Consider the following 16997-nt stretch of genomic DNA (forward strand, 5'->3'; position numbering starts at 1 on the left):
ATAAATATATTGCTTGTTATGTGCAGATACTACTTCCTGATTATTCAAAAAACCCCACTAGTTGTATTTAAAAGTACAAATCAAAAAGCTTCCAACATGTGTAACATAAAGTCAGAGCATGGTCTGCAGATCGCTGGATCCTTCAGGAGTTCCTTGCTGTGAGAGCTGCCAGACAACAGCCTGAAACCTGAATTTTATAGACGCAGAAATCCAGTCCCCTTTCCACAGGCCATTTCAAAATGCGGATATAATTTAACCCCAGCTCTGTATCTGCCATTTGATATGATAATCTGATTTTACACCACCATGAAATTCTAGCAGCTTTCATCCTGTGTATTTGGAAGGCAAGTTTAAGTCATATATTTCTATTTTACATTATTTTTCCCCGCAGACTTCTGTGTGTTTTTCCACATTTTCAAGGAGGAGCATTCATCTAAAGATAAACTGAACTTTGCTGTTATTCTCTCCTTTTAATGGAACAGTATTCTGACACACAAGAACAGAACTCTACCGACTTCTAAACTGAAACATCCTGGTAATAACTTACCCAGTCAGGCAGTATTTCACTGGATCACTGAATGTTCACTGCAACACCGTTTTCCACCATGACATTAAAAGAAAAGCAAATTTCTTACCTCTCATGTACTACCCTCCTCAGAAAAACCCCCAAAGGCTGTCAGCATTGTATCACCGCAGTTTTGATATCAGAATTTTCTTTTTTCACACTTATGAACAGCAACATAAGGCAGTGGAGATAAGTGAGGAGGGACAGCACCCATCTTCCCCTCGAAACTTCATTCCCTGACTGTTATAATGTCAATGGTATTTTCAATCAGCAACAGTTTTTGGCAGTAGTAAAGATTAATATTGCTATTTGTGTGGGTTTTTAATCCTGCAACTCCCAAGCATTTAAAATAAACCACTGAAGCACTGCTTCTCAGTGATCCTTCTGTCCAAAAAATAAATCTAATGCTTTTTTCAAAGAAGTAACTCATGCTAAATAGAAAAGTTGCAGGTAACTTCAAGAACCCAAGATACAAAGACGGTTTTGTACAGCCTGCAGTCCCTAAACACTCACCCAGCTGCAGAATCATGACTGTGTCATTGAAGGCACGTGTCACCAGCTCAAAATGCCTGTACAGGGGGTAGCACAGCACTCTTCTTCCAAAAGATACCAGGACATCGTGGATGCTGGAGAAACTCTGTGTGTATCAGTGAAACATATGCATTAGTCTGTGTGCTTGTTTGTTTTCCTTTAAGGAAAAAAGCCACAGCAGAATGGGGGGGGAAAAAAAGCACCTTTTGATTTATTATGCCTCTAAAAATCTGTATTTGAATAGATATGGAAATGTACATGTTAAATAGAAACGAGACCCTGCACATTTAGTTTGCATGGTAAGATAACAGAAGTCTTTTACATTTTAGTGGTTTGGGATTAAAAAAAGAACATGGGAATAAAACATCTAACTCAAGATGTTGCCATCCTTTAGATTAAAGTAATAAATTACATCTGCCCCACATTATTATATATATTAAGGAGAAGCTATAAAAACCCTTTTAAGAATAAAGAAAAATTAAATCCATATGATATTAACCAAATACATGTGGACATATAAGATCTTTAAAAATGATACACGACTCTGCTTTTCATGGAAATTCTAGATATTCAAGACAGGGATAAATATACCTGCCTGGGGAGAACAGTTCATTGCCCTCCTTTATCAGTGAGGAACACCTCTAATTTACTCAGGCCAGAGGCATTAAGGAGTTATTAAAGACTTTCTTAAGAGTCATTTCCTTTCCAGCTTTCACTTTTCGAGACAAAATACTCCATTTATTAATTAATAAAAAAAAAAAATACCTATTTCATCTTGACCTCTCAATCTATTAAAATTAATAAAAGCACTATGCTGACAGCCAGCACTTCTTTGCATTCTGTGACTACCTCAACCCATTGTTCATTTTAATGGATCACCAGCAAGCATTTAAATCATTTATGGTTTGTGATTGAATATTTAGAGGCTAAGGTGTGTACATGCCATGGCCAGCAAAATTGCAGTGAGCTCAAACAAATCAGAGCTGAGGGAATTTTTTTTTTTTTTTTACAGAGTGATGAAAACTCTCAGCCCTAACGGGTTGTCTAACAGAGATAGTTATTAACAGCTTGGTGCCAGGATTGTGAGTTTTCTGGGTGTGAAATACACTGTTGGCACAGGCTGCACCAAGAACTGCTCTATCACACAGTAAGCATGTGCAGAAAACTCCTTCACTATGTTAGGACATAGATCTGGAAAACAAAAAAAACTTGTGAATTAAGGCAGGGCATTTTAGCTGCACTCCTTTGTAACCTGCTACTGCAGAACTCAAAATAAAACCTGTTGTCAAAGGACAAGTTATAACTGACTATAACATTCACCACTACTGGAAAAGTTTGAAGGACTGGACCCAAAAATCCTGTCCAATTTCAGTTTTGATCCTGCAAAGTGAGAGTTGGCTCAGTCATTTCAGGACTGAGGCTGGGACAGTCCTTTCCACCTTCCTGCATTTTAGGAATTAACGGATTTCAGGCCAGGTCAAGTCCTTTCCACCACCTCCAATGCTGTAACCATTTCTTTACACTGGCCTGGATGCTTTCAGTGAACAATCTGAATGTGGAGAGAGTGGAATTCAGGGTTTACTCTAACCTGTGTTGGTTCCAAGGAGTGAGCAGCAACTAAACAAACAGGGATGAGGCCCTTGGACGTGGTTTAATGGTGAACATGGTGATGGTGCTGGTTAAGATCATCAGGTCCAACCATAAAGGTCTTTTCCAACCTTTATTATTCCAAGAATAAGGGTGAAAAGAAGCGGGCAGGTAAAACAACACATGCCCACTAATTTCTGAAGCCCAGAAATCAATTTCAGGTACCATCAAAAACAGGACATGCATTTAATTCATCTTCAACACTGAAAGAGTAGTAAACTTGGCACAGAAACAACATAAAATACCAAAAAATCCTCAAGTAATACAGCAAAAATATAACACAAAACTTTACTTTTACCTTACCTCCAGCCAGCACAACGTTGCACTCAGTTTCCTGATGTTCCAAGATGATTCAACCTGATTTTCAGAGGGGACAGTAAAACAAGTATTATCTAATCCAACTGCTGGCAAACTATTTAAGATAACATTTTGGCAGCAATTTAAGAACCTTTGTGAATAAGAAGCAGTCATTACATTATGTGCATTGAAATGGCCACAGGACAGCATTAAAAATTATATTGCAATGCAGATGTTGAGTAACTGAGTTGGTTTCCATAGTGGGAAGATGCAGCCCATGCACAAAATCTTTAAAATGGAACAGCAATACACTGAGAAATGGTACTTTAGTGGAATTCAGTCCATTTGCACAAAGCAACAGACACTTCAATCAACAAAAGCAAGCTCAAATACCTTGTCTCATGAAAACAGCTCAAGACTTTTGGCTTTCAGAGAGGGTCCTAAAGCCAGCAGTACATGTAAAATGTCATTATTCTTAATATGTGACAGATTCATAGTATTTGAGTGGAAGTGTGGTCTAGTGGGATGATTGGGGCAAAAAGCCAGAAAACCTCGATCTATAATCCTGGCTCTAGTGAAGATTTGTGTGGCCCAAATGTCTTGGTTTTCCTGTTAAATAGGAATTAAAAAAAAAAGGTAGGGGCAAGGGGAAAAAACCCCAGTGTGTTTTCCACATACACCATACAGTTACTGCAAAACCAATAAAGAATTGTACAACTGTGTTCCTGGCAGAGGTGCAGTTCTGTGCAGCACTAACGTGCAACACAACAGCAATTCCAGATTATTCTGGTCAATCAGCAGGTCTGGACATTTTGCTTGTCATTCTACAATCCATGCCCTGCATGTCAGTCTCATTAAGACAGAATGGTTTTGATTACATGCTCCAATATTTTGATCAAAAGCACTGAAAAGGCATCTCCTTGGTTCATAACAGCACAGGAGATGCAAGGCACAAAGTTGTATCTGGGAAGCAATTCCATTTCCAAGAGGGCAAGGGATCCACACAGAACAAAAAAGAACAATTATCTTGTTAAATTTGCATTTGAATAAATCAAGACACACAAATCAGAAATACAGAGAATTGTCTGGAATCTCCTGCAACTCCACATCTCTCCTATTACAATGCTGCTGTAGAAGAACACAAGTATTCAGAAATCCTACTAAACCCCACGTGCATGAAGTCTAGAGATGGAGAGTCTTTCATTTGAACTTCATCATGTATTTTTGATGCCTGGAAGTAAGTTCGCTTTAAAAGGTAAGTTTCTTAAATGGCAGTGCAGGGTCCAGCACTAGGTTCCTAAAATATATTATTATTTTTTACTTCTTTAAACTTACATTCTTGTCCCCTTCATTGACACAGATCTCATAGCAATATGCCAGAAGAATATCAATTAATCCAAGATATACATGGTGACGGCTTCTTTTATCCAGAAGGTAAGATTTATTTGTGAACTTTCTCATCTGCTCTCTCTCTTCCTCCGAGAAGACAACTATAAAAAGTAAAAGGATAATTGATTATGAATTTAAAGCTGGCACATTCACTTTAATAGGTGGTAATACTACTTCAACAGTGTCTTTAAAAAGGAGCATGTAACTAATCACAAGTCACCCATCACTCAAGTAAAAGCCTAAATCTCTCTTACTTTCCTCTTTAACTTTTATTAAGCTCTGGTGTATTCCTTTCAATGTCAAGCTCTAGCACTGCATGTACACACTGATGATTTTGAACCTCTCCAGATGCTAAGAATTTCTGTGGATGCCTGGATATCTTATACAGAGATAAATGCACAATCAGGATCTGAGTAAAATGAGGATTCTTAAGCCCACATTGTATGGGATAAAAATCCAGAGGCAAGTGACAATTTAGAAAGATAGGGTAGTTCTAACTCTGGTTTTCTGTTCATGCAAAGCAGTTCAGTACCATCCCTTGAATCACAACTATAGATGATGTATCTCTATCAGTAAATTTCTTTATAAGTTGATTCTCCAATGAAAATGTGAGCCACACTCCACTTTTAAACAGCAAGCAAAGAAACTCCAAGTGAAATTCATAAAACATAGCAGTAAAGTTTGCTTCCTCTAAAATTCAAACTCTGAAGCATCATAACATCTACAACTGGACCATAAACACAGGAATTCCAAGTCTACTAAATAACAGCAAGTAAGATGTACACTAGACCATTCCCAAAGGTAAATGTTACAAGATGTTCATTAAGTTGCTGCAAAGTGCCAGGTGTTCTAAATAAAAATATCTAAATAAAATATCTTTGTCTGGAGAAAATACTTCAATGTTAGAACAAAACATCTACCCATTGCCTGAAGTTTTTGAACAATTAATTATCCAGGCCTGAAACTCATAATTAACATGTCCAAACCACCACCTACTTTGTTTTCCCAGTTCAAAACTTCCAAGTACATGGTGTGAAATTATCAGAACAATTAAAATTGTAATTACATTTTCTGCTGTACTAAGCCTGTACACTTTTGTACACTTACACTGCCAAATTGTAGCTAACAATCTGTACCACAATCAGTATTAATCTAATGCAAAGCAGCACTTGCTGCTACTTATCAAGTAAGCTAAATTGGCAAGTTTTTTGTAACTTTGATTTAAAATTGTTTTGTGTATTTGCCAATGGCAAAACCATGCCAGAGTATAATTGTGTGTTAATAGATCCACATCTAAAGGAATCAGACAAATTCATCTCACAAAGTTACTGACAGATAAGACTGCAGACATTACCTTTACATTTTAATCACCTCTTTTACTTGTTTTAAGCTGGTCATTCCTCATGTTAAAAAAGAAGATACTTCAAATTGTCCTTCAGTAGCAGAGTGTCAGTGAAGCAGAGTTTAATCTCTGAGGGGAGGATGAGGTCTGACAGCCAAAGGGTGTTTTGTTACAGCCCTACTGGTATTTTACACTGTGATAACACCACTTAAATCACTGTGAGATCTGTATCTCGAGACTACTATGACACTTCCAGTTCTAAATGTGTTAGGAGCACTTAGATAAAATGTGCTGGGCCCACACAGAGAGCTGACTCAGTGGTCAGTCAGGAAAGTACAGGTCAGGAAGTACCTCTGATAATCTCCTGATGAGAGCAGAGCCTCAGTTTATGGCCCTCTCAAGCCAAGTCTTGAACCCCCAGCTCTCCCAAAGGGAGAGAACTGAGCAGAACTGACCTTTCTTCTCTTTTTTTTTTTCTTTAAACTAGTGTGTTTCAATTCTAAGGTTTTTAAATGTGTGCTTCTATCCCTACAGGTTAAGGAATCAGCAACACCAGCTACAGGAGCAGATTAGTCAGAATAAAGTCAGTTATTGATATTAATCAGTAGCAAACAAGTCTCTCTTCAAGCTCTTCCTAAGCCATTACAAGATGAAAGGCAGCACTACTCTGACTGCAGTTGCCCAAAGCCTTTGTGCAGAGTCAGCATTTTCCCCAGGGCTGCCTTAAAAATACTCAATAATAATGTAAACTTAAACAAGTAACTGAAATAATAAAGCTGATTTTCTGTTAAATTGCTTGAATTTGGTGCAGCCTGCAGAGGAATGAGAGGTTAGTGGAACTTCCCACTTCCTCTTTCCTGTACAGACTCTGCCCCTCAAAAGGTAGCACTGAAGATTCAGTGAAAGCTCTTCTCCATGTACATGGGGCCATTTTTGGAAAGCTGCAGATTGTGACCACCTTTGATACTCCCTAAAGCTCTGTCTGGTAGACTGTGATCAGAAGAGCCTCAGTTTTTCAGGAAGTGAGCTAAAAGTCCTAAAAACACAAATCGTCCCCTCAGCACACCCATATTCATGCTAACTATGGTTTGGTTTGTTCATCCCTCTCCTGTCTTTGCAATTCTTTCATCCAAATTTTATCTCCTCCACTTATCTTTTCTTCACTGTCAAGCCTCCACCTCCACTTCTCAAATCAACATTTCCAGCACATTTCCTCCACATCACTTCTGACCTTCTTCCTCCAGGCATTCTCCACAGAATCACTGGACTTGGACAGCCTTTCCTGGGTCTCACACTTTCCTTTATATTCATTTTCCTTACTATTCCTTAAGAAATCCACAGTTCCTGCAAACACATCAACACCATACATCATTCTTTCTTCCTACTGCTCTTGCCTTTTAAAACGTGAGATACTTTATAGTGGAGACTGATCATTAAGAGTTTTGCATGAATAAAATGCAGAATTTCCTCATGTAACAAAAACCTGCTCTGCAGTAGAGCAGTGCCAGGAAGGAACACATGATGCAAAGCCCTGAAAACTGAGCAAAGCAGGTAGACAGCACAATTGCAGAAATTTGATAAAAAAAGAAAAGTAATCCATCTTAAACTTATGAATCTAGCAGTAATGGCATACATTTGAGCTGAGCCTTACTGAAAGGTGGAACTTTAAAAGGAAATTGCTTCTCTTTCTATAAAGAAATGAGAAAGAAAACAGTCACTGAAAGCATGAGAGGTTACCCCGAACAAAATAAGATATCCTTGGAGCATATAAATGTTAGATTAAATACATATGTCAGCCTGAGCCTTTGAAGATTATTGTGTTGCCTAAAGAGGAGTTTTTTACAGTTGTGCAATTGGAAGTAGAATAAAAATGAACTTTTAACCAAAGCTGAATGTGACTGTTAGAAAATACAAACCCTTTCATCTGGAATCTGTAGAAGCAAGATACTCATGTAAACTTCAGCAGCAGCAGAAGGCAAGGTTTCCAAAAATTTTATCCCCTCATGGGAAAGGCTGTGTAATTAGTAAGGCTTTATGGAGTATTACTTGACTTGAATTAAGACATTTTAAGTGTGAACAAAAAGGGCTGGAAAAGAATGCACAGTGAGATGTACAAAAAGGACAAAAGAAAGAAGAGACACTTAGGATAAGAAAAGATTTTTTAAAAAGGCAATATACACAAACTATGCACACAAGCTGGAGAAAAAGTAAAAAGGTCAAATAAAAATAGATTCAAAGTAAGGACAGAAGAGAGATGAAAACTCTAAATGTTAATGAGATGAACCAAAAAGAGAAAAAATTTGGTAATGAGACATTAGAAGCACCTGATGATGTAAAAACAAAAGAGAAAATAACCAGGGATAAATATAAGAGCAGCAATCAACCAAAGAAAATCTTCAGTTAATTGCAATGTCATGCAAAAAATAAAAAAGGCCATCTGTACTTCTAATTGCTCCTTGCAGCCAAAGACATTATAAAGACAAAAGTAATCAAGTTTTTGGCTCTAAGAAACCAATGAAGATAACAACTGAAAAGACATAAATGTAAGTCAGGAAAAGGAAGAAAAAAAATAATTCCATTCATTCAGTGTTTCTGAATAAGAAAATAAACTTTTAAAGAATCTGCTGATTTTTAGGTGTCTTTCCCACCCTAAAGTCACTTTTACATGTTTAACTTGAGGAGCAGCACATCTTTAATCAAGAACAAATCCTTCCTTCACACGGGACAGACAGGAATTCCTGATTAACTGCACCATTCCTTTGGCTGGATAAAGCAATATAAAACCACAGGGGATGCATCCTGCTGATGATCAGATTCCAGGTGGAACAGCCTGGAGCCACATCCTGCCCTTCTGTATTCCCATTCACAGGAGACCTTCAAGTAGAACCTGCACTCCCTCTCATGGTGGTTTCCTTCACCACAGCTCACTCAGGTTTAGGAACCTCCACTGATTTCAGTCACTTATTCAAATAGCACAGCTGTTACCAAAACTGAGGTCTTTCCAAGGGAAAGGGTGGGTTGTTGCCATTAACATCACCAAACTCCAGATTGCCTCTTATGTTACTTAAATTTCTTCAAGATTCAAAAAGCTGCATGAGCCTCTCCACTCAGCCCCACAAAAGTGACATTTTTTGGATCATTCTTATTTAATATGTTATAAGAAATGGTTTGGAGAAAAGATGATCCTTTTTCTGTGTAATTTTCATTAGCAGGCTTGCCAGGCTTTTGAGGAGTTTGTTGGTGCCTCTAAGACCCAACAATATACATGTTTTTCCTCACTACCTCAATTTGGAAGAGAAACACTCCTTATCAATAAAATCATCCAGCAGCTCTTCACTTTAATTATATTCCTCAACCAAGCAAACAGAGCAGTGTTTCATTTACGAAGGAGTGAATGGATAAAAACAAACAAAGGAACCCCTCGCTATTGTGTTTTCAAGCCTCTTGTACCTTTGTCCAGTGCTTTTTAAATCAAGTGTTTATGATGGACATAATTAACAATTTTGGCTTCAGAGGCTGAAAAGAGACCAGGAATGAAGATCAGATTACATTCACAGTAAAATACACAACATCTACCCAAATTCTATTGTTCTCCCAGAGAAAATGTGGAAGTGCAAGTATTATCAGTGTACTGAGAACCTCTGGTGAAGGGATTATCATCATCTACTTTAGTAATATCAGATTTTCATACTACATAGGAAATGAACAAAGAACAATAGAAGAAAATGCACAATGGTAACTTGTAGTGCTCTCTGCAATCACTGTGTGCAGGGAGGCAGCCTCAGTTATCTGTTAAGAGTGCTCCTAACAAGGTCACTGACTCACCCTGGAAACATGCCTTTAGGTTTCTAAATGGACACAAAGAGTTTTCTTTGAGAAGTCTCTGAGATCCATAAAGTAATGTAATAAAGTAATAAATAATAAATGTAGTAGAGTAATACATTTCCTTTAAGAACAATAACCTGTAACATGGCACCACAGCAATTATCATTCAAGCAGCAGATGTGTGTGTATATATATGCATATATATGTATATTCTCACCAAATGCAGGACTGTCATGTTCCTGATGACTTTCTCCCTGCAAGGCTGTCATCTTTTTATGAGCATCAATCCACCAGGGTTTGTACTTTAAAAGATGCTTAATAGCTTCATCTTCAAAAAAATCAGCTCTAGGAAAAATAAAAAGAACTTTCATATGCTATTTATTTTAATTCATATTATATGTGGATACATATTAACATATCCATAAAATACATCTCACTTGGCTCCAGGTTATTTTCCATGTTAGAAATATGTTCTTTGACTTTAAAGCAGAGAATAATAATTATTAAAAAAAACCCCCAATATTCTCTATCTTTCAGTATTCCCTCCTTACTTCCTCCACCTTCCCTGAGCCACCCAGAAGCTCAGGAAACTGATGAGCTTGCAGCATCACATGAAACTGAACCAACCCCATTTATTCTGAATGTAGCTAAAGAATAACACTCCAAAGGCTTCTCACACAAATCACATGATTTTACTGAGTAGCTCTCCTGCTTAAGACCCAGGGAATTTGTGGGGAGGAAGTTGTGCAGCTGAAGGGTGAAGGAGAAGCCTGGATGGGGATGGACTTTAAGGTAAGCAAGGACATGTGGCAGCAAGGTGGAAAAAGGAGAGTTGTACATGAATTCTGGAAGAGAGATCACATCCATCTCAGCACAAAGCCACTGTGGTAAAAATTTCAATCTAATAATTCTGGGAGGATTTATCCTAAGCCTCCTCTTACCATTTGAGTTTGTTCTTCAAGCCAAACAATGGTATAACTACTGAGAATTGAAAAAAATAAAAACCACCAGGAAATTTCTTAATACCTTCTTAACCACCACACAAAACCTGAACACAGAATGCAATTTGCTTCACTCTTACACTGACAGATTTTTTTGTTGCCTCCCTTCAATGTCAAAGCAACTTAGAGATATCAGCTAGGGTACATTTTCTTCAAAGCCACCAGAACAGTTGCTTGCCCCCATTTCTACCAGAGCTTCAGTTCTCCTCATGAAACAATTTTTGTTGAAGAAAGGCTGGTATCATCTGTTCTGAAACAACCAAGACAGAGCCATTAAACTAAATAGTGTAGCTCTACCAGGCCAGAACACAGAGTCTAAAATGGAAACTTAAAATTACTGCAATTTGCATCCCATTAGAGGTTAGGAACTACTTCAGTTCTAGTGAAATGTAGTTCAAGAAAGCTCTTCTGTTTTCTGTGTTACAGGAAGACATGAGGCTGCCTCTGAAACATCCAACTGAGGAAAAATTCCAGGTTTGCAAAGCTACTTTCTGAAAAACTCAAAATAGGTTAAGCCTTCCTGTCCCCAACAAAACACACCACAGTGCAAATTCTCCCTATTGGGGACTACCCTCTTCTCCCACCAAACCCATCTTGCAGGAATCAATCTACATTACTAATCTCATGGCTTTCATTTATTTTACTTATCTGAATCTAATTTGACCTGAAATACTCCAACCTGAAAGGCATAAAGAATCATTTTCACCTCACCACATGGAATGAAGCACAAAAGAAACACAAAGTCTTGGACGTTTTCCTCATTCTGCTCTAAAACAGGTTACATGTGGCGAAGGCAAAAAACAAAGTGGCCAAGACAAAAATCTTTGTAACTTCAAAACTCAAATTCTCTCCTCCTAGACCAGGATGGCTCATTAGTCCTTGTTTCACAACAGGAAAACAAAGTTCTGACTTTGTCAACCCAAAATGCTGGCAGGGAGTGGCTGCTCAGCTGCTGAAGACATTAACTATGAAACAATGCTCTGCAAACAGCTGACAGCAGCCCCCCTTTGCACACAGACTTAAGCAGTAATTAAACACTTGAGTAACCCCAAAACAGATGAGCAATGCTCTGTGTCAGTGTCACACTAAGAACACCCATTATAGCCTGCTCCCATGAGACTAAACCAGCCCAAAAGTAAAGCTATTCTTTCCAAAAGTGATCTTAAATCCAATCATTTGTAAAAAGGAAAAGGGAATGTGTTTCAGAGGTACTTGGCCAGATGAAGTCAATCAGTACTCACAGGTAATGATCAGGCTCAAACTTGGCAGCCTCAGCCGCCAAACGTTTCCTCCTACGTTCCTCTGCAGGAGTTTGGTCTGGATCCTTAATGTCAATGACATCACTGAGCTCATCCTGCAAATGGGAACAAAATTATAGGACCAAGCCACTAGTATGACACACAAGATTTATTTAGTAAGAATTTAAGAAGGACGCTTATCACTATTGCACTGAAATCCCTAGAAAAGCTTCAACCTCCCTTTCAAGTCTTCCAAATTCAGGCTCCGTTGTGCAAATAAAACATCAAAATTCCAAGGAAATGCAATTATTTGAAGCTCCTTAGAATTCATGATATTATCAAGTCTATTCAGACCATTTTATCATAAGGCAGGGAGGTTATTTTGTATTAAGATAAATTTGCAATGTTTAACAAAGGCACAGAACCCCAACAAAGACAAGAATCAAACACCATTCTTGTGACTTTTGAGAATACTCTCACTCTCCGAAGTGGCTGTACATTAATTAAGAGGCAATTGCAGTGCCCTTTTAAACATCATTAAGTAGTTATTTCCCATCCCATTAATGCTGATGGGAAATGTATTTCTTCACAAATTTCATGGCAATAAACCAACATGTATGTCCTAATAGAATGTAAATACCTTCCCCATAAACAGCAATCCTGCTCCAAAACCTGTGACTACTACCGTTCATACAATAATGAGTTAGAGTCACATAACTGAGTTGCACTTTTCAAAAGTTGTCTTGTGAGCCAGGAAGCCTACCCGGGACTTTTAAGACAGGAAAAGACAAAAATGCATCTACCTGCAGCCTCTGGAACACCCCTGAGCGCAAATTCCCAAATCCATAGGGGTGCTGCAGTGGTGGAGTGCTTTCTTCATAAGGAATCTGTTCCACTTCCCAGTCAAATTCTTCCTCATTGTCCTCAGATAGCTCAGCAGAAGCAGCTGTAGCTATGCCATGGTCAGAGAAAGAAAATTATTACACAAAAAAATATATATTATTTCCTAGAAAGGTAAAACTGGTAGCACAATAAACCTCCCTCATTTTACTCCATCTCTTAAGAAATTTTACTCAACACTGGGTCATACAGATCTGTAACCCACAGGTCCTGCTTCAAACTCCCCAGTTTTCAAAAATGAACATCAGGAACACTAAATTTTAAGTGCACTCCCTCAGACCGAAATACCTGTTCCACTGATTTCAACTAGATCAGCATTTGATGCTAGGAGAACCCTGACAGAACCTAAGTGATGTTATCAATAATTTAAGGCAAGTATTAAAAAATTAAACAGAGATACCCAAACATTTTTGTCTGTTAAATACTGGTGTTAAGCAAGACCTGCACTAGAATCTGTGGTATTAATTAGCTTCTCATTTGAGCTAAAAGTCCAGTTGTAGTTTGTAGAAAGTAGAAGATTCAACTGTGTGTGTGTTCTACAGCCACTAGAGGGGTACAAAGACCTACAGAGCATTAGCATATTTTTAAAGCACATTTTGGAAAAATTTAAAAATAACTAAACCTATAAAGTTGATATACATATCATCTACTACATATTTATTTCCACTCTTATCCATACTTTGATTTATTCACACCTTTCTCATACCTTGGACTGGTCAGTAATAGAAACATTGTACTTTTCTACATACATCACTCTACAGGTCTATAACTGTTTCATTACACACATGTATCATCTTGCATAAACAAGATTGATTTTGTCATACCCATCTCTTCTACCAAAGGTTTCGCTGATCTTGATTTCTTTGGTGCTAGAAGAGATGTCAGCATGTCCAGCCCCTCAAAATATTGGCCAGGATTCTCCTTGGGTAACTGAATTGTAAAAGTACCTTAAAAAAAGTCAGAATGTAATTATTGCATTAAGATATTCAAGACAAACAAAAACATGCCTTTTTCCTCCAATGAGAAAGGCTCAGAGGAAGTAGGACACTTGCAGGTAGTGTTCTATTACGCATTGATCCCTGTGCATGTTTTTAACCTTATTTCATAACAATTCAAGATTTTAATGACAAAACACGAAAGAGAATATTTAACTACTTAGAGTCTCCTGACATACACTGTATAAACACAAACCAACAGAAGAATACAAGCTTTATTTAATTTTTAATCCTTCTACCAAACATTCCACAGAAGCTACATTCACTGATCTCATTATTGTCTTAAGTCATGCAATAAAAGTTCTGCAAGCAACAAATTTACTGCTTTATTGCTTTTAAGTATAAATTACTGGAAATAGCAACATTTTCTGTGACACAGATACCAATACATCAACCAATACCTTCATCTGCATTATAAGATGCTTTTTCTCTGCCATCCTCTACAATTCTTCCAGGAAGTGTCAATCTGCAGGCAAAAAATGACATGCCTCACTCTGACTAATTCTGCAAGTTAATGTCTCAGCCTATAAAAATGTAAGGCACATTCCAAAAGCAGCACAAAGGCCTTAACTACGTGACACTTTTTCACAGTAATGGAATCCATGCACTTCAATCCCCCTGAATTCCTCCCAGGAAAAGACATGCTCTACAGAATTTACACCCAGAGAGTTGTCTGGCCACTTACAATTAAAAAGCCATTGTACAGTAAATTTAGAAGAGCATTTCTTTCAACTCCCTTTAACATGATTTAATGCCTAGGAACAAAGAGGCCAGATCCAAAAAACCTCAAATCTTCGCATGAACTGCGCTGTCTGTAGTCAACAGAATAAAAGGTGCAGATGAAGAACACTCTGAAGGGACCAAAATTAAGTTCATTTCCTAGTATGAAGGTCAATTTTTGAAAAATTTTTCCACTACTTGCCTGAGGAAGTATGGCTTAGCATAAAATTTGAAATCTTCCCCCTCAAAATAAATGTCAAACTCTGAAGCTCTGGCATAAGGCACTCTGATTTTTATAGTAAGAAAATCCGGATCCTGGGTCAGTTCAAAAGCTGGAGTAATCATGATGAATCCAGCAGGAAAAGCAAACACCAATTGTCGGGCCCTACAGAAACAGGAAAAGAAAGAAAAAAAGATTACTGTAGGTTCCAATTTATAAGAGTGAGTGGCGTCTCTTCAAAATCCTGTGAGAACATTTCAGATTCCCACAAAATTATCTCCCACATGGTCAAGCTGAAAACTCATGACAACACCAACAACATCAAAGTGTCATCAAGAATGTGAAGGTACCACCTCTCTGCACCTTAATGAAACAACTGATTGTAAAGCTGGAGTACAGGAAAGCACCTGTTACATTCCACATGAAAACCACACTAAAATTCAGTCCTAAAACTTTCCATCTTTTTTTTTTGTTATTTATAATTTCACACATAGCAGACCTTAGGTCTCTAAAATTCTTTAGTGAACTGAATACAAATCACTATTAAGAAATACTAAAACCCAGTAATACTTACAAAAATAGAGCTGTTTTTTATAATTCACACACATATTAGCCAGAATAAGGGCAACAAATTTAAGGACAGTTTAGAATAACATCCCTCAGAACCCCATGTATGTATATACATTGGCATATGTACATAATTAGCATGACAGAAGGAATTTACACACTACTATTCACCTCATGTACAATTGTCTGACCCCTCAATAGCTTCTTATCTCAGGTTTAATTTAGAGCCCAGTCAAGGACTGGGGTTTTCGTTGCTTTGGGGGATGTCTTTACAAATGGTCACACAGTTTTGAAACTTAACTTTTCAAAACAAAAATATTTTTAACCAAAAAACACAGAATAGAACTATTACCTGGAAAAGAGCTACTTTTCACTAACTTTCAGTTATCTTTACTGAACTTACCCCCATTCTGACAATTTCATGAACAGCCAGAAACCATTAACTATTAACAAGCCTAAATTAACAGATCACCCTTTTTCTCATATGGGTATTCAGCCTTGTTTAGCAAGTATGAAAAAAATCAGAACTCCCCATTTCACCATATCATGTATTCCAGGGGCAACATTCCCACCCTTTCCAGGCTGAGAAGCTGCCACGTGTTTCACTGACTTGTAACTAAATAGGAAACACCTGGCCTGTAGAACACCTGCACACCTGATGTGCTTTCCTGTGGACTTTCTTCTTTTCTCAACACAAGCTGGGGTAAGAGGTAGCAAAACTCCAATAGCTCATTTGGAGCCTTCAGGGATGACTTGCCAGCCTGCATTTTTATTTTCCCCAAAGCTCTCACTGCCGTGTGCTCCTGCTGCACTTGGAGCATCCCCGGCCCAAATTAATCACCCCAAACACCTCTGGGGGGTCCCACACAAATCCCTGGTATCTCACAGCCGAGGAACCACTGAGATACAACATTCAAACCCCAGGTATCCCAAATAAACACGCTTCCCAGCCTTTCCTGTGCGGACAGAGCTGCGCATTAGGGGAATGCAGAAGGAGCAGGACCGGGAGCGGCTGGCAGGGACAGGGATGGTGCATGAGAGGCTCAGCGTTAAAACACAGAATCGCTGGGACGGGGAGGGTCCCGGGGAATCCTCCAGTCCAACCCCGGCCAAGGCAGGGTGACCTGGAGCAGGTGACACAGGAATGTCCTCACAGAGGGAGGCTCCACGACTCCCCGGGCCGCCTGCTCAGTGCTCCGCCACTCTGCACGGAAAAAAGTTCTTCCTCATGTTGAGGCAGAACTTTCTGGGTTTCATTTTACGGCCAGTGCTCCTCGTCCTATCGCTGAACATCACTGAAAAGGGTCTGGCCAGTCCTCTGACACCCCTTGCCAATATTTATGCACATTAATGAGATCCCCTCTCAATCTTCTCTTCTCCAGCCTAACCAGGCCCAGCTCCCTCATCGTGAGGGGTCTCTCCTCATCAGAGAGACGCTCCAGACCCCTCATCACCTTTGTTCCCTCCGCTGGACCCTCTCCTTGTCTTTCCTGCGTTGAGGAGCCCAGAACTGGACACAGCCTCCCTCCGCTGCCGTCACACCGGGCCACGCGCCGACCTCCGGCCGTCCCCCCCCCCAGCCACCCCCCTGAGGGCCCCCCAAGGGAACAGAGCCCTCGGGGGAGGCGGCTGCGAGCGGGAGAATCCCGGAAACAGCGCCGGGAACAGCCGCCACCGTGCCCGCCCGCGCCGCTCGCTCACTCACTCACTCACCCCCCACGCCGCCGCTTCCCGCGCCCGCCCGCACCGGGGGCGAGCTG

General features: G+C 39.2%; 1 protein-coding gene across 3 annotated transcripts in view; it reads right to left on the reverse strand.

The window, feature by feature from the left end:
- The window catches only part of SHQ1 (SHQ1, H/ACA ribonucleoprotein assembly factor), a 39658-nt gene extending 22672 nt beyond the window's left edge, over positions 1–16986 (reverse strand). Inside the window, exons 1-10 of one of the 3 annotated variants that reach the window (XM_010390246.3) lie at positions 16951–16986; positions 14653–14835; positions 14132–14196; positions 13560–13682; positions 12639–12787; positions 11839–11951; positions 9814–9941; positions 4376–4530; positions 3047–3100; positions 1079–1202 (exon numbers count right to left, since the gene is read on the reverse strand). In XM_010390246.3, coding sequence (XP_010388548.1) covers positions 1079–1202; positions 3047–3100; positions 4376–4530; positions 9814–9941; positions 11839–11951; positions 12639–12787; positions 13560–13682; positions 14132–14196; positions 14653–14795 — 1054 coding nt within the window. In that variant the 5' untranslated portion in view covers positions 14796–14835; positions 16951–16986. Of the gene's footprint in view, positions 1–1078; positions 1203–3046; positions 3101–4375; positions 4531–9813; positions 9942–11838; positions 11952–12638; positions 12788–13559; positions 13683–14131; positions 14197–14652; positions 14836–16691; positions 16857–16950 lie in introns of those variants that run through there. The other 2 variants (XM_010390248.3, XM_019280297.3) reach the window with 2 other exon arrangements.
- Between the last annotated feature and the right edge of the window lie 11 nt (positions 16987–16997).

The sequence above is a fragment of the Corvus cornix genome, chromosome 12 (genome assembly GCF_000738735.6).
Source record: "Corvus cornix cornix isolate S_Up_H32 chromosome 12, ASM73873v5, whole genome shotgun sequence".
NCBI lineage: Eukaryota > Metazoa > Chordata > Aves > Passeriformes > Corvidae > Corvus > Corvus cornix.